Raw genomic sequence first — 25,061 nt, 5'->3', positions numbered from 1 at the left:
AACAGCTCGGAGAAGACGCTTCCTCCTGCCCCCGACTCGGACCACGCGCCACACGCGGCCGGCTCTGGGAGCTCCCTGTCTTCTCTGAGGGATCCCCAGGCTGGAGAAGCCCCCGCAAGAGGACAGGTGGGGGCTGGGGCGACCCGGGCCGGAGGCTCTCGGCCCCCCAGTGGCCAGTTCAGGCATTGACTCTGCTCAGAGCCCAGTCGAGCATCAGCTGTCGCTCTGGCAACAGACGGGCGACGTCACCGACAGGCAGTGCGTCAGCCACCTGCTGACGTCACGCCCCAGGAGAGGCAGTTGGCGAGGGGCGGGGGCGGTTTCCATGCTCAGCCGGCAGGGGGAGCCCCCGGGAGCTAATGGCGGATGCCTTCGGCCTGGTCCTGCAGGAGGCGCTGGCCGGGGCCGACATGGCCCCTGAAGCCCCCAAGGCGCGCTAGTCTGGCGGGATGAAGAGGAGTCGCAGTGTCCTGTCGGTGGCCCGGACCGGTGACGAGGTGCGAGGGGCGGGGCCCGGGCTGGGGGCGGGGCTTGGGCTGCGACGGGGGGTAGGGAGCCCTCTAGAGACCAAGACTGACTGCTCACTAAGCCTGGCTTCACTTCCCCCCAGGCAGCAAGGAGTCTTGTCCCCTTGTGCCTCAGTTTACTCCCTTGACTTCAATATTCTCCTGCTGCCCAAATTAAGGGCTCTCAGCCCAGGGATAGAAGGCAGGGTCTTCCAAGGGGCTTTCCAAATAGGGAGAGGATTGTAGGGTGGAGGGGAGGGTGCTGGGGGTGAGGCCTTGAGGGTCTCAGATATGAGGAGAGGGGGCCACAGACGTTTAGGCCAAGAGGGGGCTTCCTGGACGTGGAGGGTGGTGATGTGTTAGAGGGGTTTCACAGTGAAAGGCAGAGTACAGGCATGAGGGCCCAGAGCCCTGGCCATCCAGTGGTTAAGAATCCATGCTTCCACTGCAGGGAGCACGGGTTCGATCCCTGGTCAGGGAACTAAGATCCGGCATGCCGCGTGGTGTGCCCACACACACACACACACACACACACACACACACAAAAGTGAGAGGAAAAAAGGGAGTCCCACAAAAATTATGGCTGAGAACGGGCACCCTTCAGATGTAAGAGCTGAGAAGGGACCCTCTGTGGGAGGGATTAGTGAGTGGCTAAGACGTGAGAGGGGCACAGTAGCCTATATCCCCATCGGCCACCATCTCAGATGGTTAGGGAGGGATGTTACTGCAGGGAAGGGTTCAGAGCTGCCTGACCAGGCTGCACCCCTACCCCGCCCTTGTCACACCTCAGAGGCCGCGAGATACCCCCGAGCCCGGCCGAGCCAACATGCTCGGGGCTGCCCTCCGACGCCCTCGCCGACGCCTCTCCATGGGCCCAGGCCTGGGCTGGGCTGAGCCTGAGCCCTTGGACACTGGGGTCCCTCTGCCACCACGGCCCACCACGCTGCCACTGCTGATCCCCCCGCGGATTTCCATCACCAAAGCTGACAGGTAGGCAGGAGGTGGACCAGGCTGGGAGGTGGCGTGGAGGAACAGGGCCACCTGGGCTAAGTCCAGCCACCAACCCTTTCCTGTGCTCTAGGCTCCTGGCTCCCTGTGTTTTGCAAAAGCAGCTGAAACTTCTCCTGGAGCCTGGTGGGTCAGGTTATGACATAACCCCGCCCCCGCAAGAGGCGCCTCTTGCTGCCTCTAGGAACCCCTTCTTCCATTTTGCAGCTGCCTGAGTCAGCAAGGGGCAGGATTTCGGAAAGGGTTTCAACCCTCCAGTCCCCAACGATGCTCCCATAATCAGAGAGCTGGGACAGGCTAGGGAGTGAGCCTCCCACCAATCCGCCGTGCACCTCTATTTCCCTTTCTGAGAGGATGCAGTTTCTTCAAGGCCTTAAAAGGAGATGGTGGGACCCTGGAGGAGGTCTGGACTGGCATCTTTCTTTCTCCTGAGCTCAGCTTCACACTGCACTTCCTTTGCTCTTTCTCATCTGGGGCCCTCGGAGAGCACTTCAACCCCCATCTTGGCCCAAGGATGAATTTGAAAGCCAGACAGCTGCCACTGTTCTCTGCAGCTTCTCTCAATCTCCCCACCCACCCCTTTGTCTACTCAGTCGGAGGGCTCCAGGGTCTCTGCTTGGGTCATGGTACAATGGTTCAATTCCAAATGGGGGAGGAAGTGACTGTCATTCCCCTCTCCAGTGGTCTAATGTACCCCCCCCCCCCAAAAAAAAGAAAGAAAATTCCTCTAGCCTCTACCTAGTTCAGGCCACAGATCCAACTACCAGCTCTGGCCCACTGCCTTGGGCTTTCCTTTTTGTGCAGCCCCAACTGTGACCTGACCCCACCCTCAACCCCACCCTGTGTTACCCCACCCAGAGCTTTGACAAGACTACAGCAACCCCCACCCCGCCAAGAATTTGGTCCAGCCCAAGACCCTCAAGTGATCTGGGGAGGACTTCCAGCCCTTACCGATCCCCTAGAAGCCTTTTTGAGTATGCACTTGTGGGGAGGGTCCCTGAGAGAAGCTGGGGGACAGTTCTGGCCTCTGGGACATCCAGCCGCTGCTAATGGGAGGGCGTTTCTGGCTCTGCGTTCGCCCACGCCTGGAGCCCCCTCTGGCGGGGAGAAAAGAGGCTGTGAGGGTTGGAGACGGGCTTTGTTTTTTCTTTTTTTTTCCAATAAGAACAGTGTGGAGGGAGGGCGGTGGCAGACGGCAAGGCTTGCCCGGGGGGAGCCCTTGAGGGGGGGCGCGCGGGGGCGGGGCCTGGTTGCGCGTACTTGCACCCAAGCTGGTTAATCCGAGCGCGCAACGGCCGGGGGCGGGCCACTGGTGTGTGTGCTCTGCCCCCCGCCCGGCAGCCACCGACACCAGCGCTCGGCCTGGGTCGGGGCGGGGGAAAGGGAGGGCGCTCGGATTCCGCTAGCTCTCTGCTCGCTCGCGCTCAGCGCGGCGCTGGGGGAGGCGGGAGCGTGAGTCACGGCGACTCCCGATTTAGGTGCCGGAAGGGGGGCTCTGCCGGCGGGGGCAGCGGGGAGGAGGCGCGGCTGTTTACTCGCCTGAAAAGGGCACGGGGATGCGTCCCGCGGCTGCCCGGGACCTGCCTCAGTTTACCTGCTGCAGAAGCGCTTTAGAAGGAGCAGCGATACACAGAGCGGTGGGCGGGCAGTCGGGGTATCAGAGCCGGGGTGTCCTCCTGGAGCCACACAGAAGGGACACACCCCAGTAACACCTCAGAGTGGCCCCAGGCCGGCCACACACACACACCAACACACATGGACTCCCTCAGACACCACAAACAACAGAGGCTGAATCGAGTGCACAGCTCCGCGAGCGCGGACCCACCACAGTACACACCCAATCGCGGGGGAACACAAGCACAGAACCCAGGCCACCAGAACAGACCCTGTGAGAGGCACACACCCTCCAAACAGGCAGCACACGTGCACACACTTCCTTCAGCCACAGACACGCAGATACACGCACAGCGAAATCCAGGTAAACAGGCAGACCGCAGCAGCCAACCACGTGCGCACACACACTTCTAGCAGACACCGAAAACACACATCCCTCGGAAGAGGCCACGTGCGCGCACATCCCGCCCCCGTACACACACCATCACCGTCCTCCGACCCACCAAAAGGAGATTCCCCGAACACCGTCGCCGCCCGCTGCAGGGACCGCATCCGTGTTACCGGGACCACTTCCCACAAGCTCCCCCTGGCCAGGGGTAGCGAAGAGGACAAGCCAGCACTGGGCTCCGCCCCCACCATGATGGACGGACTGACTGACACACCGGCAACCAGTCGGGTGTCTCCTTCACGAGCGGATTAACCGTTTAACTCCTTCGTGGCCGTGTGCGCCGCGGCTGAGGCAGGGCGCTCTGGAGAGAGCTGAGTTCCGGCGCCCCCTCCCCGCCGGGAGCGGGGCTCTGCGTGGGCGGGAAGGGCCCCCTCCTCGGGTGGCTGCCCCCCACTGGCCCGGACGGAGGAGGAGGGGGGCGGCGCTGACAGCCGCGGCGGGCGTGGGGCGGGGAGAGGCGGGACGGGGCGGGGGAGCCGGGGCTGCCTCAGAGCGGGACGCCGAGCGCGGAGAGCGCTGCCCCGCATCAAGCAGAGCGACAGGCGCTGACAGGAAGGCTCCGCGCCCGGCCCGGGGGCGATCGGCCCGTAGCGCCCCCGGGTCTCTCCCCGGGGCGCCATGGCCCCACCGAGGCCAGGAGCACTTGCGGGGCCCCGGGCGCGTCAGCTCGCGCGCAGCTGAACGGGGTGCAGCTTGGAGAGGCCGGGGCCCCCTGGTGTGCAGGTGGGGGCCGGGGCCATGGAGCCCCCGGCCGTCCCCTCAGAGAGGAGCCTATCTCTGTCTCTGCCAGGGCCCCGGGATGGCCAGGCCACCCTGAAGCCGCCCCCCCAGCACCTGTGGCGGCAGCCGCGGACCCCCATCCGTATCCAGCAGCGCGGCTACTCGGACAGCGCGGAGCGCGCCGAGCCCGAGCGGCCGGCACACCGGCCCATAGAGCGCGCCGACGCCGTGGACACCGGCGACCGGCCCGGCTTGCGCACGTCCCGCATGTCCTGGCCCTCGTCCTTTCACGGCACCGGCACCGGCAGCGGCAGCGCGGGCGGAGGCAGTTGCAGGCGGTAAGACTCCGCGGCGGACGCGCGCAGAGCGGATAGGCGCGCAGAGAGGACGCAACTCGCCCCGCTGACCGCGGAGGGGCGCTGTGATGCGGGTGGGATCAGTGTGACTGACGGGGCTGGGGGGAGGAGTTCTACTGCGGGGGCGTCTGGGACCTGACCCCCGGTGGTGCACTGTTCCCGAGACTTCGTACTGAAGATGGAAGATGATCCTGAGATCGATTTATGGGGGCGCCATGCTGCGTGTGCTATTAACGGGGTCTTGGTTGAGGGTTGCAGCTTTAGGGGTCTGTAGCCTTCGTCGGTGACAGTGCAGGACAGTGACTAGGCTGGGTGCCACTTGACGGGGCTAGATTCGCTGTGTTTGGGGATGGCCTAGGGGTCAGTCTGTAGGGGGTGCCTGCTAGAACCACAATGCTTCCTGCAGGCTGGGGTGCTCCCAGGGTCCTTCTAGAGTGGGGGGACTGTATTGGGAGCGGGATTCATGGACTTGCCCTGCAGCTGGGGTCAGTAATCTAAAGGGGGACTCTTGGGGAGCCCTGTGTTGGGGGCCTGTGTGCTATGTCAGAGCCCCCGCTCAGGGCAGGAGTGTTAGGGTTCAGTAGCTGCCCAGAGGGAGGGAACAGTGTTCAGGGGGTGCACAGTCCCACCACAGGGTGAGGGAGACCCTGGCTCCCTAGGTAACAGTGTTAGTGATGAAGTGGGAGTTGGGTACCCTCTCATTGACCTGAGTTTGCTCCAGCTGTGGGGGATGGCCAGCTGTGGCTACCTTGGCTGCATGCCCTGCCTGGCGTTCTGGGGTCCTATGACTGTGACAGCATAACTGTGTGTGTGTCCAGGATAGTATAGTTAGTGACATGTTGACTGTGTGCTCCCAGGACAGTGATTGTGCCAGTGTGACTTGTGTGCTTCAGGGACATGGTGATTGTGACTGTACGACTGTGCTCCCAGGACTGTGACTAAGCGACTGTGTGCTTCTGGGACAGAGATTGTGACAGTGACATCGAGTGGTCCTGGGACACAGTGATTTTGCTGGGTGATTGAGTGCGCCCCCGGGGTGCTGTGACTGTGATGGGATGACTGTGTGTGCTACTGGAATACTATGATTGTGACAGCGTGGCTGTATGTGCTCCCAGGACATTGTGATTGTGTCCCTGACTGTAGGATGTGGTGCTTGTCACAGAGTGACTCTGTGTGCTCCTAGGACAGTGATTGTGACAGTGACTCTGTGTGCTCCTAGGACAGTGATTGTGACAGCGTGTGTTTCTGGGATGCAGTGATGGTGGCATGTGATGTTATATTCCTGGGGACACTGTGATTGAGACACTGTGAAATGTTCTCTGCTGCTTGTGTGCCCCGTGTCTGAGAGCTGGTGCTCTCACTTTCAGGGCGTGCACCCAACTCCCTGACATGCTGTCCTCTAACCACCTAGTGTTCCGATGGGGTCTGACTTTGTGTCCTGGTGACATGTGTGACTGATGGCTTTGAGTGCTTCGCCTGACTCCCATGGGTGCCCCTCTACTTGGAACACCCCTGGGACCGTCAGATTCAGGCCTCTCCTGGAGTTCCTGAGGGAGGCCCTTCTAGGCTGGGACCCTCCTATTTTAGCTCTCTCTGGGGATCTCCAGCAGACACCACAGCCTCCAGGTCACCCACCCACCTCCATTCGGGGCACTCCAGCACCCCTGCCCACCCCCAGGAAGCAAATGTCACGGATCCAGCACTCACAGCCTGCTGTTTCCCACAGGGAACTGGAGAGAGGCTGAGGGAAAACAACAGGAAATGCCAAGACCAGGGGCAGCGCGCCAAACTGGCGCAGGTCACTGTCCTGAGAGACCCGAGGGGCGGCGGGGTCCAATAGGAACTGGACATTAGTCCCTTTTTAGGCCCCAGGGACTCCCCCTACCCTGGTCTCTGTGATGTTGACTCTCTGGGGACAGTGGCTGAGTGACATCATCATTATCTTAGTGAGAGCCGTCTCATCATGTCTCACTCTTGGGCTCCATGCCGGGGACTTTTCCACACATCTTCATCCCTAGTGACCTGTGAGGTAAACTGAGGCCCAGAGGGGCAAAGCCCCTTCTCCTTGTTTTGGCTGCGCCACATGGCAGGCGGGATCTTAGTTCCCCGTAACCAGGGGTTGAACCGCGCTCCCTGCAGTGTAAGTGCGGAGTCTTAACCACCGGACTGCCAGTGAAGTCCCGCCTTCTCCTTCTTGCCCAAGTTCACACAACCAAGAAATGGCAGAGCTGAGATTCCAGCATAGGTCCCATCTGATGCCTGTGTGTCCTGGCACAAGTGTCTTGCCCTCTCTGAGCCCCAGTTTTCCCATCGGTAAAGTGAGGCTGTTGTTGTCACTGCCCTGTGGGGATCATTTCGAGAGTTCTGTGAGATTGAGGATGTGTGTAAAGGACTTCACACAGCGAGTGCTTGGTAGTGACTCAGGGACTCGAATTTGGGAGAGGAGGTGGGCCCTCCGTAGACCCTGCTCCTGTAGGGTGGGAAGGAAAAACAGGAACCTCAACCACATCCCCGCAGGGGCTCAGGTTTCTGTTTCACTGTGGGCCTGCATAGCCTCCAGTGGCTGTGGCCGGAGGGAGGGCACTGGTGCCAGCATCCTCCCCCCACTCCCAGGCAGAAGGAGGAAGGAGAAACTGAAAGGCCTCTCATGGGAACTCACTCCTTAGGAATGAGCATTCTGCCAGCCCAGTTCTCCAGAAAGGGTGCACACACGGGGGCTCCAGTGCTATCCACGTTAGAGTTCATGCAGCCACCAGAAAGGGGATCCAGAGAGCCCTCCAGACTTGAATCACAGGAACCTCCAAAGAGAGGGCACTGCCCCCCCCCCACATCTGAGATGGCATCTGAACCCCCCTCCAGACCTGGGGATGTAAGAGCCTGCGCTCCCGGCTCCCTGTGGGGCTGAGTCACGGCACCGCCACGATCTGTCAAAAGGCAGATGGAGCTGGAGGAAGAGAAGGACTCTGGTGGTGAGGTGGGGAGACTTGCCTGAACTGGGGGGCGAGGCCAACGTACCGACCCCTTTTGAACCCCCAGACTCTCCCCACCGAGGGAGGCTCTGCCTGGCCCCAGGAGGAGGTGGATACAGCCGGACTGGGGTCTCTCTCTGACCCGTGGTCTCCACTGGGGTCTTCGCCTCCTCCAGTCCCTGGCGCTCCCACATCCCTGCGTGTGTATCGGGAGTAGGTCTCTCCTCGCGCCCCTCCCTCCGCACGCCCTCTGCTGGGTGACAAGAAAGGCACAGGCTGAGTGTGCTCTCAGAGTCCGGACCTGCCTCCGGAACTCTCGTCCCCGAGCAAAGTCGCCGCCGCCGTCACTGCCGCGGCGCCCCGTATTATTACTTCATGTTTATTGAGCGTCGCGGACAGCGGGCGCCAGGCCGGCCGACCGCAGGCTGCGGGTGAGGTCCTCGCCCACCCGGGGTTGGTACCAGGCCGCTACCTCCATCCTCCACCTTCAGCCGAGCGTGGTGGAGACGGCCGCCTGGCGGATGGAGAGGAACTTGGCGGAAAAGTTGAGGACGCGGAGTTCCCGTCTCGCCTCCGCGCGCACTTGCCCAAGCCAATGCCCATGCCAGGGCCTCCCAACACCAACCTGCGTTTTAACTCCCGGCATCTTTGGCTTTCCATTCCTGCCGAGGAAACCGAGACACAAGTGATTTCCCTAAGGGCACACAGCGAGGAAGGAAGGGCAGAATTATTGTTAAAAACCAGGTCTCCTCGACTCCACACCAGTGGGTGAGATTCAGATTGTAGCCCTGTCCGCTGACTCGCTGTGTGACCTGGGGCCAGCATCATGCCTCTCTGGGCCTCAGTTTCCTGATCAGTAAAGCCGGGCTGAATAAGATCTGCCCACCCCCCGGGCTGCGGTAAGGCTGAGATAGCCGACATTGGGGCTGGGCAGCGAGAAGCTGTTGTTTTGAGAACTGCACTTCCTCAAAATGCACTTCCTCAGCAGAGCGAAAGGGGGCGTCCCCCAAACCACAAACCCGGGTTCTGGCTGCCAGGGTGCCCCGTCTTTCAGCAGTAACAGATGGACTGCAAGCTCCTCCGAGTTGCAGGAAACTAGGGCTTTGGGCCTGGGAGAACTGCAGATCGGCAGGGTGAGGGCAGAGTTTTGGGGGGCATCTGAGCCCACTGTTTTCACTCCTGAGTAAGAGCCCAAATCCAGCCATTGCCCTTGACTTGCTGTGTGACCTTGGGAAAGGAATTCACCTGTCTGAGCCTCAGTTTCCTCATCTGCAACAGGGTCATTCATTCCAAAAACGTTGATTGAGTGGGACTTCCCTGGCAGTCCAGTGGTTAAGACAGTGGTTAAGACTCGGCGTTTCCACTGCAGGGGGCGTGGGTTCGATCCCTGGTCGGGGAACTAAGATCCTGCATGCCCTACATCGCGGCCAAAAAAAATCCAGAAATAAAAAACAAAACAAAAAACATTGATTGAACATCTTCGAGCTGTGGTGAAGACTGAAGTGGACCCAGTTCCCGCCATCCTGGAGTTCTCAGACTAGTGAGTGAGGAAGAAATAAGGAAAGGCATTCAATAATTCTAGGTGGTGACGCATGGGATGTGAAGAAAAGAGGGACCTTGAGGTCAGGGAATGCCTCTCTGAGGAGGTGACATTTGAGGAGAGACCTAAATGAAGTGAGAGAAGATGCTATGTGGGTGTCTGAAGGATGAGGTTGACAAGCAGAGGGAATAGCAGGTGCAGAGCTTCTGAGGTGGGAACCTGTCTCATATGTTGGAGGAAAAGCAGGGAGGCAAGTGTGACTGGGACAGAGTGAGCAAGGGGTGTTGGAAGGAAATGGGGCATGGAGGTGATGGGGCAGCTCATGTAGGGCCTTGTAGATCATGGTCAGGGCTGGCTTTAGACCTCAGTTTATATCTGACTTCAGGGGGCCGGAAGGAAACTGAACCATGAAGGTCCTTTGGGCCAGAATTCCAGTCTCTGAAGTCAGACAACTCAACTCATAATCGAGAGAATTCCCTGGCGGTCCAGTGGTTAGGACTCGGCACTCTCACTGCCGGGGTTCAATCCCTGGTTGGGGAACTAAGATCCTGCAAGCCACGTGGCACGGAAAAAAAATAATGATAATCAACTCATAATCGAGCTGTGCTCCTTCCAGGCTGAGTGACCCTGACCAAGTCACTTCCCTCTCTGGACCTCAGCTTCCCCATCTCTGAAATGGGTCTAGTATGAACCCTATTCCCAAAGTCTGATGTGAGGAATCAACAAAACAATGCAGGGAACCCTGAGGGCAGGTAAATACAAATGCCCTTCCTTTCTGTTTGTACCTAGACTGAGGGGTACTGGTGGCCAGGGCATGGGTCTTAGTGGGTTTAGAGCAACAGTTCTCAATCAGGGGCAATTCTGCCCCCCAGGGAACATGTGGCAATGGCTGGAGACATTTTAGTCATCGTGACTGAGGGGGTGCTACTGGCATCTAGTGGGGAGGAGCCAGGGATTCTGCCACTGCTACTATCTCACAGGACTGCCCCCCAGGACAAAGGATCATCTGGTGCTAAATGTCAATGGTGCCAAGGTTGGGAAGCCCTGCATTCCCAACAAGGCGACATCACCTCCAACGGGGTGAAATTTGGTTCTTGGGATGGAGGTGTGAAAAAAAGCTTACTTTTATGTATAAAGCCCAGATAAACACCCAGTACATAAATGGATATACAGCATATCTATGGCATTAACATTTCGTGAAGGAGGCAACTTGGGGGTGGGTGGGGAAGGGAGCGTCTAAAAAGGCACTCGGGGGGGATTATCGTGAAATAAAAGGAGACAACCACTGGTCTGGAGCCTGGCTCAGCCACTCATTGGCTCTGTGACCTTGAGCAGATTGTTTCTCTCCAAGACTCAGTTTTCCCATCTGTAAAATGGGACAATAATGTCACTTGATGGGCATTTTGTGAGAATTAAATGAGATCATAGCTAGAGGCGGTAAATGCACAGGAAGCATTCTGAAGGTTAGCTGCTATGTCATCTTTATCATCATCAACCACCATCTGTATCCTCTGTCTAGTGCATGGCTTGCACATTATAAGCTCTCCATAAATGTTTTGTCCAATAATAATAATCGTAACTAGATAGTTCTTTGGGGCATGAGTCCACCATCTTCTCGGTCTGCTGGCTTTCCGAATAAAGTCACTATTCCTTGCCCCAATAACTTAGCACCCAATTTATTGGCCTGTCGTGTGGCAAGCAGTACAAGCTTGGACTTGGTAACACATTTTGGTGCAGCCAGCCAGGAGCCTTGCTGCTGTGGTTGGGAAATTTTCAGGTAAGGCCCTAACAGCTGCTAGGACCACTTGTCCTGAGAATTAGTCCTAACATTCAGTGAAAAGTGTACAGACACTTTTCTGAGCCTTTTATGTGTCCATCCATGAGGTCTGTAGTGTTACTTTACCCATTTTACAGGTAGGAAAACTGAGGCTCAGTGAAATGAAGTGACTGGGTCAAGGTCAAATGAATAAGAAGCGCCGGAGGCCAGACTCAAGCCTAGGTCATCCAACTTTGGGCCCCTTGACATGGGAGCCAACAGGTAGAGAGGGAAAGATATTCACAGAGGCAATTTAGATTTAAAGTAGAGATGTGCCCCATTTTCTTATTTTAAACAAGTTTCTCCCCCTTCCCGAACCCCAGAGAGCTGTAGACAGGAGGGACAGGCTCTGGAATTATAACTAGCTAGATGACTTTATTCAAGGATCTTCATCTCTCTGAGTCTCAGTTTCCCCATCTGTGAGAGGGGATAACATGCCCCCCACAAAGTCACAGTGGCTGGGCATGCAGAGTCACCACCACTGGACCCCACAGAAGTCAGTGCTGAGAGGAGGTTGGGTTCCTGGAGCCACCTCATGAGCTGTGGGGCCCCCAATTCTAAGAGGTGCCTCAGAGGTGCTAAGGAGTGGGAGGACTGGGGGGATTCTTAGGAGTGTCTAGGGGGCTGTGAGCACACTCCAGGCTTCTAGAGGTGTCTAAGACTTATAAGGCATGTCTCAGAGCCTGTGGGGGGGCATTCTGGGGGTGCCCCAAGGATTGTGAGTACATCTTGGATTCTGGGGGTAGCCTAGGGTGGTAGGCCTGTCTTAGGAGCTGTGGAGGAATCTAGTTGTGCCCCTGGGATCTGTGGGGGGTACCCCAGGATTTTGGTGGCATCCCCATGGTTATGGGAATGTCCCCTGAGTCCTAAGGCACCCCTGAGGTAATGTTGGGTTCTCTGCACTTCTGGGGGCATCTCAGGAATGCTGTGGAACTACTAGGGGAGGGGATCTGAGGGATTGTGGAAGCCTTCCTGAGGCCTCTAAGGGACCCTAGGATTTGGGGGGGCCTCACGGAGATCTTTGGGAATGCTCTGTGGCTGTGGGGGGTTCTTGGGGTGTTTGGAGGGTCTCCGCATGACTCAGAGATGGTGGGACTGCCCCAGGGGATTTGGGGGACATCTGAGGAAACATAGTGGTTGTCCTGGGATCTGAAGGGGTTTCTCGTGGACTCTCAGAGCACCTCTGGCATTTGTGGGTGCATCCTGGGATTGTTGGGGTGCCCCTGGAGTCTATGGGCATGTTTCAGTAACAATGAGGGGACATCTGGGGAGCTGTGAGAGTGTCCGGTGACTATGGGAGCCTCTCAGAACACCTTTGGGTTTTGTGGGGGAACCCATGGATTTGGGGGGTACCTCTGGGTTGTGTGAGGACAGCTCAGGGATAGTAGGGGCACTCCTTAGGATTGTGGAGATCTAAGTCTGAGGGACTCTGGGGATGACCCTGAGGTCTGTAGTACCTCTCAACATCGTGGAGGCTGTGTGTGTGTGAGAGCACCCCAGAGATCTGGGGGCATTCCAGGTGTTTGTAGAGATGCTTCCGGCGATTGTGAGGACGGCAGAGGGACTGCGGGGGGCCCCTGGCGTCTGTGGGGTGTCCCCACCGCGGCGCGTGGGGGGCTCCTGGCCCGCCCCGCCCCAGGGGCGGCCCCAGCGCGTAGCCGGAAGGGCCGAGGCGGCCGGGAGGGGTGGGGCCCGTGGGCCCGCGGGTAGGGCGGCCGGCCTGTGTGGGCCGCGCGGGGCGGGCGGCGCTGTTCCCCAGCGCCCGCCGAGGCTGGGCCGCCCTGCGGCCCCCCCCCCACCCGCGCCCCGCGCCGAAGTCATGGCGCGGCCGCGCGGCCTGGGCCGCATACCCGAACTGCAGCTGGAGGCCTTCCCGGCGGCGGCAGCGGCGGCCACCGAGGACGAGGCGTTCCTGCCCGAGCCCCCGGCCCCGCGCGCGCCCCGCCGCCCACGTTCGCCACCTTCCTCGCCTGTCTTCTTTGCCAGCCCGTCCCCAACTTTCCGCAGGCGCCTTCGGCTTCTCCGCGGCTTTCAGGATTTCGGTCGCCAGGCGTGGGCCGGGTAAGTACGCGCTGGTGGCTGTGGGTTTGAGTCCCCTCTGGCCATCAGGCGCGCGCCAGGGTCTGGGGTTCGTAGCTGGCTCTGTCAGCCTCACTTTTTTTCTTCCGTCACAGGGCAGCGATAAAAATCAAGTCTGCTCGCCAGGGTTGCTGTGGAGACATCTGATAAGGCATGCAGTAGGCGCTCAATAAACGCTATGTTCCTCCCACTTCCTGTGCAGACCTGAAGCTGCGGTCAGGCTTTGGGGGAGTGAAGCCAACCTGCCATCCAGGGTGATGTGGGGACGTGTGTTCAGTTGTGTTATCCTTAGTCCACAGGCCTGTGAAATGGGGCCAGCGCTGCCCTCTGGGGGTTGCCTTGCCAGGAGGCACTGGAATATTACCGCGTGCACCGAGCAAGGAGGGCAAATGGAAGTTCCCTTCCTGGCCAGACCCGGGGTGGGCCGCGGCGGCGGGCAGCTTGGGGGTGAGGAGCCTGGAGGCCACATCCGGTCTGGCTTTCCAGTGTCCGTTTATCTTGGAAACGGAGGTTGGCGGCCCGGAGGTAGGCACGGGCTGGCTTCGGGGGCTTCTGCGGAGCCCGGAGAGGTCCTCTGGTTGCCCTTCTCCTCGATACTCTCCGCGTGCACTTGTTTAGAACCTGAGTCCGGAGACACAGGCTGAGAGAGGGCGCTGCAGGGACAGTACGCGGGCCCGCGGCCGGATTTGGGGACGAGATCCGGGCGGGAAGAGATAAGGAGGAGGGGTCGAGCCCCCTGGGAGGCCCGCGTGGGGTCGGGAAGAGTGTGTGTGTGGGGAAATCAGTGCCTGTCTCCGGTTTCTCTCGGTGTCGCTGTCTTCACCTCTGCCTCTCCTGTCTCTGTTATGCCGCCCCCACGCCCCCAACTCCACCTCCCCCGCATCCATCATCCCTCCCCCGGGTTTTTGTCACCGGACCCCGCACTGCGCCCGCTGGCAAGTCGTTCCCCCACGCAGGACGCACGGCGTTCGGAGACCTCCAGGGGGCCCAGCTCGACGTCAGGGAAGGGGTGGAAAAGGCGGGGCCAGGGGAGGGCTCGGAACCCGGGAAACCGGAGCCCGGGGCACCCTCCGAGGCCCGGGGGAAGGGAGGCAGGCGGGAAGTATGCGTAGAGTTCCGCAGGGCCCCCGCAGGAGGAGGCAGGCGCGGAGCCCGCCCAGGCGCTGCGGAAGGGGGTGGGGGGGGTGCCCGAACGCCCGGGGCCGTCCCTGGGGGCGGGGGGGTCACCGGGAGGGCGGGTGTGGAGGCGGCGCCGGCGGCGGCTGCAGACACCTAGGGCCTGGAGAGCAGTGCGCGCCGCACCACCGTGCAGCCGTCCCCATGCGCGCCCCGACGGTGCTTGGCACTCATGCGCTCCAGTGCAGCACCCCGGGCCCGACCCCGGCCCCCTGCCCTGGTACTGCCCCCCGCGGGCCCTGAGTCCCTGGTCCACTTCTCCTTCAGCGACGAGGACACCTGTTGGTACCCTCCAGGCAGATTTGTCAGGTGGGTGGCCCCCGGCCAGTCCCCTCCTTTGCCACCGGAGGGCTCTGGCTGGTGTGTGTGTGTGTGTGTGTGTGTGTGTGTGTGTGTGTGTGTGTGTGTGTAGGGTGGGGGAGCAGTCTGCCTTGGGGGGAGTCCCCAAAGTGGTTTACAGGGTCTGTCTGGTATGGAGCCTCACCCCCTTCCCGGGCCCTAAACTGTCTGGATGCTGCTGAGGGCTTCCTGCAGGTGGTGCCCCCCAGAATGGGTGCTGGGTCCTGCCCCCTTCCTGCTTACCCTCTTTGTGCCCCAAATCTGGGCTTCTGGCATTCACCGTAGCAGCAAATATGGGTGTCCTGCATCACCCAGGCTCCACTCCCGGGCTACTGGCCTCAAGCCACGTCCCTCCGGCCCTGCTCTGCTCAGTGCCTCCAGCCTTACCCTCCCTTCTTCCTTGCTGGGGCTGCCAGGATGAAAACCAAGCTGGGGTGGGGGTGGGGAGGAGGTTCCTGCTGGAACTCCTGGGGGGTATTTAGAATCAGCTGGACAGCGCTGAGGCAGAGAAGTGGTCTTTAGGTTCTCAGGGTGCTCCAGCCTTGTACCTGCTCCCCTGCACCAACCGCTTCAGACACCCAGACATGCACATGCTCTCCCACATGGATACACGCACTCCACATATGCAGCTACACAGGACACAAACACAGACACACCCACACACAGGGTAATCGAGATCACCTGGTGTGTACTGTGCTAGGCATGGGTCTTCTGGCTGACGGGGCCAAAAAGAGAACCCCACAGGTGACCCATGGCCATGGTGACAAACACCACAGAAACCCTGGTCTCACACAGCCTCGCATACACTGCGCTGACCCCAGGTACACACTGTCACTGCAACGCACACCCAGGCCCGATTCCCACCTGCACATGGCCACACACAGGAGCTTTCAACCTCATACCCACTGAGGAGTCAGGGCCCATGTGCAGCACACAGGTACCCTCTCCCAAGGTCAGACAGACCACAGACACAGACATAGATACACAGATACACACAGGCACCACCAACACCCAGACCCCGCTCACACACACACACGTACAAATCCACACTATATGCACACAGGGGCTCCTGAGCGTGCACACACACCCCGACTCACACACACACAGACCCTCCTTGCACACCCAGCCCCACAAACTGCCGTGTCACCTGGCACCATGCGCCCTCCTGGCAGACACACACCAGCGCCCGCCCCCAACCTCCGTGTGACCTTCACAAAGCAAATGCCAGGCCTTTCCATGAAGCCTGCTTGGCACCTCCTACAAGGCAGTCAGGTGGAGTGGGGCAGGGAGCCCAGGGAGATGCCAGGCCTGCCTGGGGGAGACGGACACCCAGTGATTTACTGGGCAGCCTTGTAGCCCGGCTGCCCTGGTTCAAATCCTGGCTTTACCACTAGCCAAGTTACTTACTCATCCTCTTTGTGCCTCAGTTTCTTTCTCTGGAAAATGGGGCATTAGTACACATCCAGGCATAGCAGAGTGCCTAGCATGTGACATTCAGTAGCAGCTGGCTACTTTCATTGTCATGATCTTTACCAACTGGGATGTGTCCCCTTTCCTGGCCACCCCCACTCCCCTGCTTGTTTCTTTCCCATCGGCCCCTGCAGCAGAACTCTCTGAAGCCTGCATCTGCCCCTAGGCTGCACAGTCCTGCAGAGGCCCAATCTGATGCTCTGGGAGCCCAGGTGGGCAGGCCTCGGGGCCCCAGAGGGGTGGAGGCAGGTAGCAGCTTCAACTGAGAATGCCATCAAGTGGTCAGCCTGTCCAAAGGGGAGCCTTGGGCAAGTCGTTTCCTTTGTGATGAAGTGTCTGGGTGTGTGGCTGTGATGTCAGGGCCTGTCGGCTGCCCTTGACTCCGATTTGTGGCTTCAGGTCCCACTGGGACAGTGCTGGAACAGCCTCCAGCCAGACTTTGGCCACGCTGAGCAGTGGCAGGTCAGGGAGGGGTGAGTTCCCACAGCTCTGGGGTTTGGTTCTGAGGGGTAGCTGAGACCCCACCCCCCCCCACACACACACACACATACACAAACACACACACTCAGGCTGCAGTTCAACAGGCCCGATTCTCCTCTGCCCTTCCACAGCCCAGGGGACATTCGCTCCTGGAAGCACAAACAGCAGGGCCCCAGGGAGCCTCCTCTTCCCATCCCGGCCTCTGGGCTCCTGCTTACGTGAGCTGAGTCCCCTGGGGCTGCAGGATCTGTCCGCAAGGCTAGTCGGGCGCCCTCTGGACTTGGGTCTCACCTTCCCCCAACGAACTGTGGCTTCAGGTCCTGGGGGGGGTTGAGGTCCTCAGTATGGAACTATGTTCCTCTCCCCTCCACAGGGGCACTCAGCAGAGCCAAAACGCCCAGGCTGGGCCTTGGGAGACAGGACATGGTTCGCAGGCAGCAAGGCCACCAACCCCTCACTGCCTCTCTGCACCACCGCCTCCTCGTTGACCCAGGACGTTAACAGAACCCAACTCACAGAGTTAGTGGGAGACCTCATTGGGTTCACGTGTACAAAGCACTTTGATAGTGCTAGGCACACGGCAGATACTGAATAAATATCTTATTATTATTACTATAAGCTTAAAGGATCTAACCTGGCACCCAGTACACAGCAGGTGCTTAATAAATGGGCATTATCATCAAAGGCCCAAGCTTATGATCTAAGAGTATTTTCATTCCTGAGCGTGGTTTTTTTGTTTTTTTTTTTTGGCTGCATTTGGTCCTCGTTGCTGCGTGCGGGCTTTCTCTCTAGTTGCGGCGAGCGGGGGCTACTCTTCGTTGCAGTGCAGGGGCTTCTCACTGTGGTGGCTTCTCTTGTTATGGAGCACAAGCTCTAGGCGCGCAGGGTCAGTGGTTGTGGTGCACGGGCTTAGTTGCTCCATGGCATGTGGTATCTTCGCGGACCGGGGCTCGAACCCGTGTTCCCTGCATTGGCAGGCGGATTCTTAACCACTGTGCCACCAGGGAAGTCCCTGAGGGTTTTGTGTTTTTTTTAATTTACTTAAAAAAATTAACATAAAGTAAAATTCACCTTGTTTTTGGCTGTGCTGTGCAGCTTGTGGAATCTTAGTTCTGCGACCAGGGATCGAACCAGGGCCCTGGCAGTGTAAGCGCAGAGTCCTAACCACTGGACTGCCAGGGAATTCCCAAAATTCAGCCTTTTTAGTATATATTGCATAAGGGTTTTTTTTTAATTGTGTAAAATATGCATAATAAAATTTACCATTTTAACTTGAGTGTACAATTCAGTCATTAAGTACAACCACATTGTTGTGCAACCATCACCACCATCCATTTCCAGGATTTTTTCATCTTCCTAAGCTGAAACTCTGTCCTCATTAAACACTAACTCCCCATTCCCACTCCCTCAGCCCCTGGCACCCACCATTCTACTTTCTGTTTCTATGAATTTGACTCCTCTAGGGACCTCATGTAAGTGGAATTGTACAATATTTGTCCTTTTGTGTCTGGCGTATTTCATTTAGCGTAATGTTTTCAAGGTTCATTCATGTTGAAACATGCGTCAGAATTTCCTTTCTTTTTAAGGCTGAGTAATATTTCATTGTATATATACCACATTTTCGTTATTCACCCATTAATGGGCATTTGAGTTGTTTCTGCCCTTTGGCTGTTGTAAATAATGCCGCTAGGAACACTGGTGTACAAGTATCTGTTGGAGTCCTGCCATTCAATTCCTTGGGGTGTACATACTGAGGAGTTAGCTTTGCTGGATCACGTGGTAATTCTGTACTTAAGTTTTTGAGGAGCTGCCAAACTCTTTTCCGCACTGGCTTCACCATTTTGTATTCCCACCAGCAGCGCACAAGTATTCTGATTCCTCCACGTGCTCCCCAACACTTGTTATTTTCCTTTTTTTTTTTTTTTTTAAATAATAGCTATCCTGATGGGTATGCAGTGGTATCTCATTGGGATTTCTTTTTTTTTTTTTTTTTTTTTGCGGTACGCAGGCCTCTCACTGTTGTGGCCTCTCCCGTTGTGGAGCACAGGCTCCGGACGCGCAGGCTCAGCGGCCATGGCTCACAGGCCCAGCCGCTCCGCGGCATGTGGGATCTTCCCGGACCGGGGCACGAACCCGTGTCCCCTGCATCGGCAGGCGGACTCTCAATCACTGCGCCACGAGGGAAGCCCCGGGATTTCTTTTTATATAAGTTTATTTATATTTGGCTGCGTTGGGTCTTCGTTGCTGCACGCGGGCTTTCTCTAGTTGTGGTGATCGGGGGCTACTCTTCATTGCAGTGCGTGGGCTTCTCATTGTGGTGGCTTCTCTTATTGTGCAGCATGGGTTCTAGGTGCATAGGCTTCAGTAGTTATGGCATGCGGGCTCACTAGTTGTGGCTCGCAGGCTCTAGAGCGCAGGCTCAGTAGTTGTGGCACACGGGCTTAGTTGCTCTGTGGCATGTGGGATCTTCCCGGACCAGGGATCGAACCCGTGTCCCCTGCACTGGCAGGTGGATTCTTAACCACTGCGCCATCAGGGAAGTCCCTCTCATTGGGGTTTTGATTTGCATTTCCCTAATGACCAGTGGTGTTGAGCATCTTCTCATGTTTATTGTCCATCTGTATATCTTCTGTGAAGAAATGTTTATTTAAGTGCTTTTCCCACTTTTTTTTTTTTTTTTTGCCACGCACGTGTCTTGTGGGATCTTAGTTCCGCAACGAGGGATCAAACCCAGGCCCTCAGCAGTGAGAGCACGGAGTTCTAACCACTGGACCACCAGGCAATTCCCTCCCACTTTTAATTGGGTTGTTTGTTTTGTTGTTGTTGTTGTTGTTGAGTTTTAGGAGTTCTTTATATAGTCTAGAACATTAATCCCTTGTCAAATATGAGATTTGCAAAAACATTCTCCCGGGACTTCCCTGGTGATCCAGTGGTTAAGACTGCACGCTTCCACTGCAGGGTGCACAGGTTCAATCCCTGGTCGGGGAACTAAGATCCTGCCTGCCCCGTGGTGCGGGCAAAAACAAGCAAACAAACAAAAAAAGCTATTAAAAAAAAAAGTTCTCCTGGGGCTTCCCTGGTGGCGCAGTGGTTGAGAGTCCGCCTGCCGATGCAGGGGACACGGGTTCGTGCCCCGGTCCGGGAAGAGCCCACATGCCGCGGAGCGGCTGGGCCCGTGAGCCATGGCCGCTGAGCCTGCGCGTCCGGAGCCTGTGCTCCGCAACGGGAGAGGCCACAACAGTGAGAGGCCCGCATACCGCAAAAAAAAAGAAATGTTCTCCCATTCTGTGGATTACCTTTTCACTCCCTGAATAGTGTCTTTTTATTTTTTTAAATTTATTTTTATTTATTCTTTCTTCTTTTTTTTTTTTTTTGCTGCGTTGGGTCTTCATTGCTGCGCGCCAGCTTTCTCTAGTTGCGGTGAGCAGGGGCTACTCTTCGTTGCGGCGCAAGGGCTTCTCATTGCGGTGGCTTCTCTTGTTGGGGAGCTCGGGCTCTAGGTGTGCGGGCTTCAGTAGTTGTGGCACGCGGGCTCAGTAGTTGTGGCGCACGGGCTTAATTGCTCCAAGGCATGTGGGATCTTCCCGGACCAGGGCTCAAACCCGTGTCCCCTGTATTGGCAGGGGGATTCTTAACCACTGCATCACCCGGGAAGTCCTGAACATTGTTGCAATTTTGATAGGGATGGCATTGAATCTGTAGATTGCTTTGAGTAGTATGGACATCTTGACATTATTAAGTCTTCCAGTCCATGAATATGGTATGTCTTTCCATTTATTTGTGTTTTTAATTTCTTTCAGCAACATTTTGTAGTTTTCAGTATACAGAGGTTTTGCCTCCTTGGTTAACTTTATTCCTAAGTATCTTAATCATTCTGATGCTATGGTAAGTGGAATTGTTTTCATAATATCCCTTTTAGTTTGTTCATTGTTAAGGGCATAGAAAAGCAACTGACTTTTGTGTGTTGATTTGATATCCTGCAACTTGGCTAAATTCATTTATTAGTTGTATGAGGGTTTTTTTTTTTTTTTTTTTTTTTTGCGGTACGTGGGCCTCTCACTGTTGTGGCCTCTCCCGTTGCGGAGCACAGGCTCCGGACGCACAGGCTCAGCGGCCATGGCTCACGGGCCCAGCCGGTCTGCGGCATGTGGGATCTTCCCGGACCGGGGCACGAACCCGTGTCCCCTGCATCGGCAAGCGGACTCTCAACCACTGCGCCACCAGGGAAGCCCTGAGGGGTTTTTTTGTGTGTGTGTGTGGTATGTGGGCCTCTCACTGTTGTGGCCTCTCCCGTTGCGGAGCACAGACTCCAGACGCGCAGGCTCAACAGCCATGGCTCACGGGCCCAGCCGCTCTGCGGCATGTGGGATCTTCCCGGACCGGGGCACGAACCCGTGTCCCCTGCATCGGCAGGCGGACTCTCAACCACTGCGCCACCAGGGAAGCCCCAGTTGTATGAGTTTTGACACATGTAATCCCCACCACTGGCTTCTTTCTCTTAGCAAAATTCATTTGAGAGTCATCCAAGTTATTTTGTGTTTGAGTAGTTAAAAAGGAAACTGTTTCTTTCTACTTTTGCAGAAAACTTCTGACACAAAATGTGTTTGGTTTTTTCCCCACACCAACCCATTCTCCAATACTCCATGGACATTAACTGGGTGAACTACAGTTTAATTCAATTCTGACACTAACTGGAGTTCGTGCAGATCCCACAGGTTAAGGGCTTAGTCCCACAAGACCTCCCCCACTTCAGATGTCAGTCTCAAATCCAGGTTGTCACCTGTGCTTTTGGGCGACCAACTGTAAATCAGAGGTACCTACAACCCCCTCCTCTGGTTCGATAATTTGCTAGAACGGTTCACAGAACTCAGGAAACCAGTTTACTTACTAGATGGCTGGGGGTGGTGGTGGTTTTTTTTAATTTTTAAAAATTTATTTTTTGTATTCCCCTCCTGGTTTATTTTATTTTATTTTATTTATTTATTTTGCGGCACGTGGGCCTCTCACTGTTGTGGCCTCTCCCGTTGCGGAGCACAGGCTCCGGATGCACAGGCTCAGCGGCCATGGCTCACGGGCCCAGCCACTCCGCAACATGTGGGATCTTCCTGGACCGGGGCACGAACCCGTGTCCCCTGCATCAGCAGGTGCACTCTCAACCACCGCGCCACCAGGGAAGCCCCTCCTGGTTTATTTTAAAAGATACAACTCAGGAACAGCCAGATGGAAGCGATACATATAAAAAGGAATTGGGGGAGGGACTTGGAGCTTCCCCAGGTGTGCCACCTTCCCAGCACCTTGATATGTTCAGCAACCCAGCAGCTCTCCAAACCGTGTCATTCAGGGATTTTGATGGTGGCTTCATTATGTAGCCACGATTGACTAAACCATTGGCCATTCCACTGGTGATTAACTCAACCTCCAGTCCTGGTCCCTGAACTGGTCCAGCCTCTCTAATCACATGGTTGGCTCTCCTGGCAACCAGCCCCCATCCGGAGGCTGTCCAGGAGTCCCTAGCGGTCAGTCATCTCGTTAGCATACAAAAAGATACCTATTACTGTGGAGATTTCCAGGGTTTCAGGAACTGTGTACCAGGAAACCAAGGCTGAGGCCAAATATATATATTTATTCTTTCACAGTACTTATGGTCCCCGACTTATGACAGTTCGACTTATGATTTTTCAACTTCATAATGATGTGAAAGCAATACGCATGCAGTAGAAACCGTACCTCAATTTTTGATATTTTCCTGGGTTAGTAACATGTGGTCTGATTCTCTCTTGTGATCCTGGGCAGTGGCAGCAAAAGCCGCAGCTCCCAGCCAGCCACGCGATCATGAGGGTAAACAATTGATACACTTACAACCGTTCTAGACCCGTACAACCACTCTGTTTTTCAGCTTCAGTACAGTACTCCATAAATTACATGAGCTATTCGGCACTTTATTATAAAATACGCTTTGTGTTAGATTATTTTGCCCAACCGTAGGCTAATGTAAGTGCTCTGAGCACGTTTCAGGTAGGCTAGGCTACACTGTGATGTAGGTAGTTTAGGTGTCTTAAATGTGTTTTCAGCTATCGATATTTTCAATTTATGGTGGGTTTATCAGGACATAACCCTGTCATAAGTCAAGGAAGAGCTGTAGTTCATGCTTGTGGTTTTGAAATTGCTGAATAGTATTCCGTGGCATGGCTCTGCTACCGTTTATCCATTCACCCGTTGACACACACTTGATTTGCTTGTTTCTAGTTTTTGGTGACTATGAACAGAACTGCTCTAAACATCAGTCAGCAGGTTTTTGAGTAGAAGTATGTTTTTATTTCTCTTGGGTAAATATATAGGAGTGGATTTGTTGGCTTGTACAATAAGCATGTGTTTAATTTCATAAGAAACTGACCAACTGTCTTCCAGAGGGGCTGTACCACTTTGCATTCCCCTCAGCAATGAATGGGAGTTCCAGTTGCTCTGAATCCTTATCATCACTTGATATCGTTGTCAGTTTTCATTTGTTTAGCATGCTAGTAGGTGTGAAGTGATAGTCCGTGGTTTTAATTTGCATTTCCCTAAGGAGGAATGATGTTTCCTGTGCTGATTTGCCATCTGTATATCTTCTTTGGTGAACTGACCATACTTTTGCTCATTTTTTCACTGAGTTATTTGTCTTCTTCTTATTGAGTTTTCAGAGTTCATCATGTACACTGGCCACAAGTCCTTTGTCAGATATTTTCTCCCAGTCTATAGCTTGTCTTTTTATTCTCTTGACAGTGTCTTTTGCAGAGCAGTTTTCAATGTTTTTAAAACGTTTTTTGAAGTTTGTTTTTAAAAGAAGTTGGAATTTTTGGCTATTTAAAATTTCTGGTTTCTTTACTAAAATTGGAACATCTGGTTGGTCAGGGTCCCCAGCTCCACTCTGCTTTTTATGTTGGCCGCCTGACCCCTGGAAACATTTGCTCTAAGGGGAGGAATGTGCTCTGATGGGGGTCAAGTCGGCAGAGGGCAGCAGTTAACATTTTGGTCTGAGGAATCACAAGACTTTGGTTTGAATTCTGACCCCACCATGACCTTGCTGTGTGACACAGAGCCAATCATTCTCCTCTCTGAACCTTAGTTTCTTCATCTGTAAAATGGAGGCAATGAAGTCCTTCCCCATTCCCTCACCCCAGGACTGGCCCGGAAGAAAGGCCCAATATATGGAAATTGATATCACTGTCCTGGCCTAGGAGATTTCAAATTTATTTCTTGGCAGAGGGAACATTCAAATAAAATCTTAGGCTGACATTCAGTAGTAGGACCAGAAAGGGAGGGAGGGTTCTCTTTCTTCCCCCTACCCCCTTGTACCCACCAGAGCATTGCCTGAAGTCGGCTGACCAGTCTGCTAACCCCCTGACTTTAAGAGTAACAGACCAGAGGAGGCAGTGACCTTCTTGAAGTCACACAGCATGTCACAGGCACACAGCTCCCCACTCTCATCCTCAAATCTTCATACTGATTGCCTTGCTGAGTTCACTACCCAGGTGGCATATATGAGGCTGATAGACTTGTAGTTGCCAGTGTTTTCTGAGCTCTTTGTTAAGCACCATTCTGAGCGTTTTGCCTGTGTTGACACTGGTCACCTGGATGGCCTGAGGCAGATGGTGGTTGTCCCAATTTTGTAGATGAGGAAACTGAAATTCCATCTTTCCCTCAAGTTACGTAGCCGGGAAGTGGCACAGCCAGCTTTTCCCTGACTCATCCTGAGGGTCTGTCTTGCCAGTGCCACCAGGCTGTGTCCTGTCTCTGTCATCTGTCTGTATTTCTGCTCAAGCCACACCAATTTCCTTGCTGGTCCTCCAACAAGAACCAAATCCTGCCAGTGGGCGTTTGCACTTGCTGTTTCCTCACCCTGGAGTACTTTCTCCTACCTCCTGACCTGTGGCCTACACCTTCTCATCTTTCAGGACCTGCTCCTGAAAGATATCCTGCACATATCACTTCCTCAGAGAGGCCCGTCTCAACCATATCAGCTAAAATCACCTCTCCAGTCACCCACCTCACTTTTCTTTTTTCTGCGGTACGCGGGCCTCTCACTGCTGTGGCCTCTCCCGCTGCGGAGCACAGGCTCCGGACGCGCAGGCTCAGCGGCCGTGGCTCATGGGCCCAGCCGCTCCGCGGCAATGTGGGATCCTCCCGGACCGGGGCACGAACCTGTGTCCCCTGCATCGGCAGGCGGACTCTCAACCACTGCGCCACCAGGGAAGCCCTACCCACATCATTTTAATTCTCTGCATGGCAGTCCGTATATTCATTCATTCACTCATACATTGATTCATGTGATTGACATCTCTTGGGCATCCACTGCGTGTCAGGCCATGTTCTTGGCCTAAAGTATACAGTAGTGAACAAAGCAGACAAAAGTCCTTGCCCTGCAGAGCTTAGTTCTAGAAGGGAAGGCAAACAGTGAAGAGTAAAATATAGAATGTGTCAGGTAAGTAGTATTTATTTTAAGGAAGGGAAATGTGAACTATAAGGGCAGGGGTTGACATTTTAGATGGGTTGGTCAGGAG

The 25,061-nt window shown here is 55.7% G+C and overlaps 2 protein-coding genes and 1 long non-coding RNA gene across 5 annotated transcripts in view; 2 read left to right on the top strand and 1 right to left on the bottom strand.

Annotated features, from left to right (window-relative positions):
* The window catches only part of PDE4A (phosphodiesterase 4A), a 47,077-nt gene that overhangs the window by 5,396 nt on the left and 16,620 nt on the right, over positions 1 to 25,061 (top strand). The window contains exons 3-4 of one of the 3 annotated variants that reach the window (XM_067733784.1): positions 390 to 497; positions 1,297 to 1,496. In XM_067733784.1, the coding sequence (XP_067589885.1) occupies positions 450 to 497; positions 1,297 to 1,496 (248 nt within the window). In that variant the 5' untranslated portion in view covers positions 390 to 449. Of the gene's footprint in view, positions 1 to 389; positions 498 to 1,296; positions 1,497 to 4,057; positions 4,635 to 14,369; positions 14,542 to 25,061 lie in introns of those variants that run through there. The other 2 variants (XM_067733783.1, XM_067733785.1) reach the window with 2 other exon arrangements.
* Positions 2,385 to 3,735, bottom strand: LOC137222477 (uncharacterized). Its single transcript, XR_010942462.1, has 3 exons — positions 3,632 to 3,735; positions 3,109 to 3,190; positions 2,385 to 2,611 (listed from the first exon to the last, which is right to left on the bottom strand). It is a non-coding gene; the product is annotated as an uncharacterized lncRNA (long non-coding RNA).
* Positions 12,677 to 13,297, top strand: LOC137222475 (zinc finger protein 574-like). Its single transcript, XM_067733788.1, has 2 exons — positions 12,677 to 13,038; positions 13,152 to 13,297. The coding sequence occupies exons 1-2, from the start codon at positions 12,797 to 12,799 to the stop codon at positions 13,201 to 13,203; spliced, it is 294 nt and encodes a 97-aa protein (XP_067589889.1). The 5' UTR covers positions 12,677 to 12,796; the 3' UTR covers positions 13,204 to 13,297.

The sequence above is a fragment of the Pseudorca crassidens genome, chromosome 3, assembly GCF_039906515.1.
Source record: "Pseudorca crassidens isolate mPseCra1 chromosome 3, mPseCra1.hap1, whole genome shotgun sequence".
Taxonomy (NCBI): Eukaryota; Metazoa; Chordata; class Mammalia; order Artiodactyla; family Delphinidae; genus Pseudorca; species Pseudorca crassidens.
The sequence above is the reverse complement of the archived record's forward strand: the minus strand, read 5'-3'. Positions and strand labels throughout refer to the sequence as shown.

Bases quoted from the DNA above. Each gene is read 5' to 3' on its own strand.
- LOC137222475 (XM_067733788.1), top strand. From the start codon at position 12,797: ATGGCGCGGCCGCGCGGCCTGGGCCGCATACCCGAACTGCAGCTGGAG. The intron at 13,039-13,151 runs GTAAGTACGCGC...CTTCCGTCACAG, and splicing joins GGTCGCCAGGCGTGGGCCGG to GGCAGCGATAAAAATCAAGT.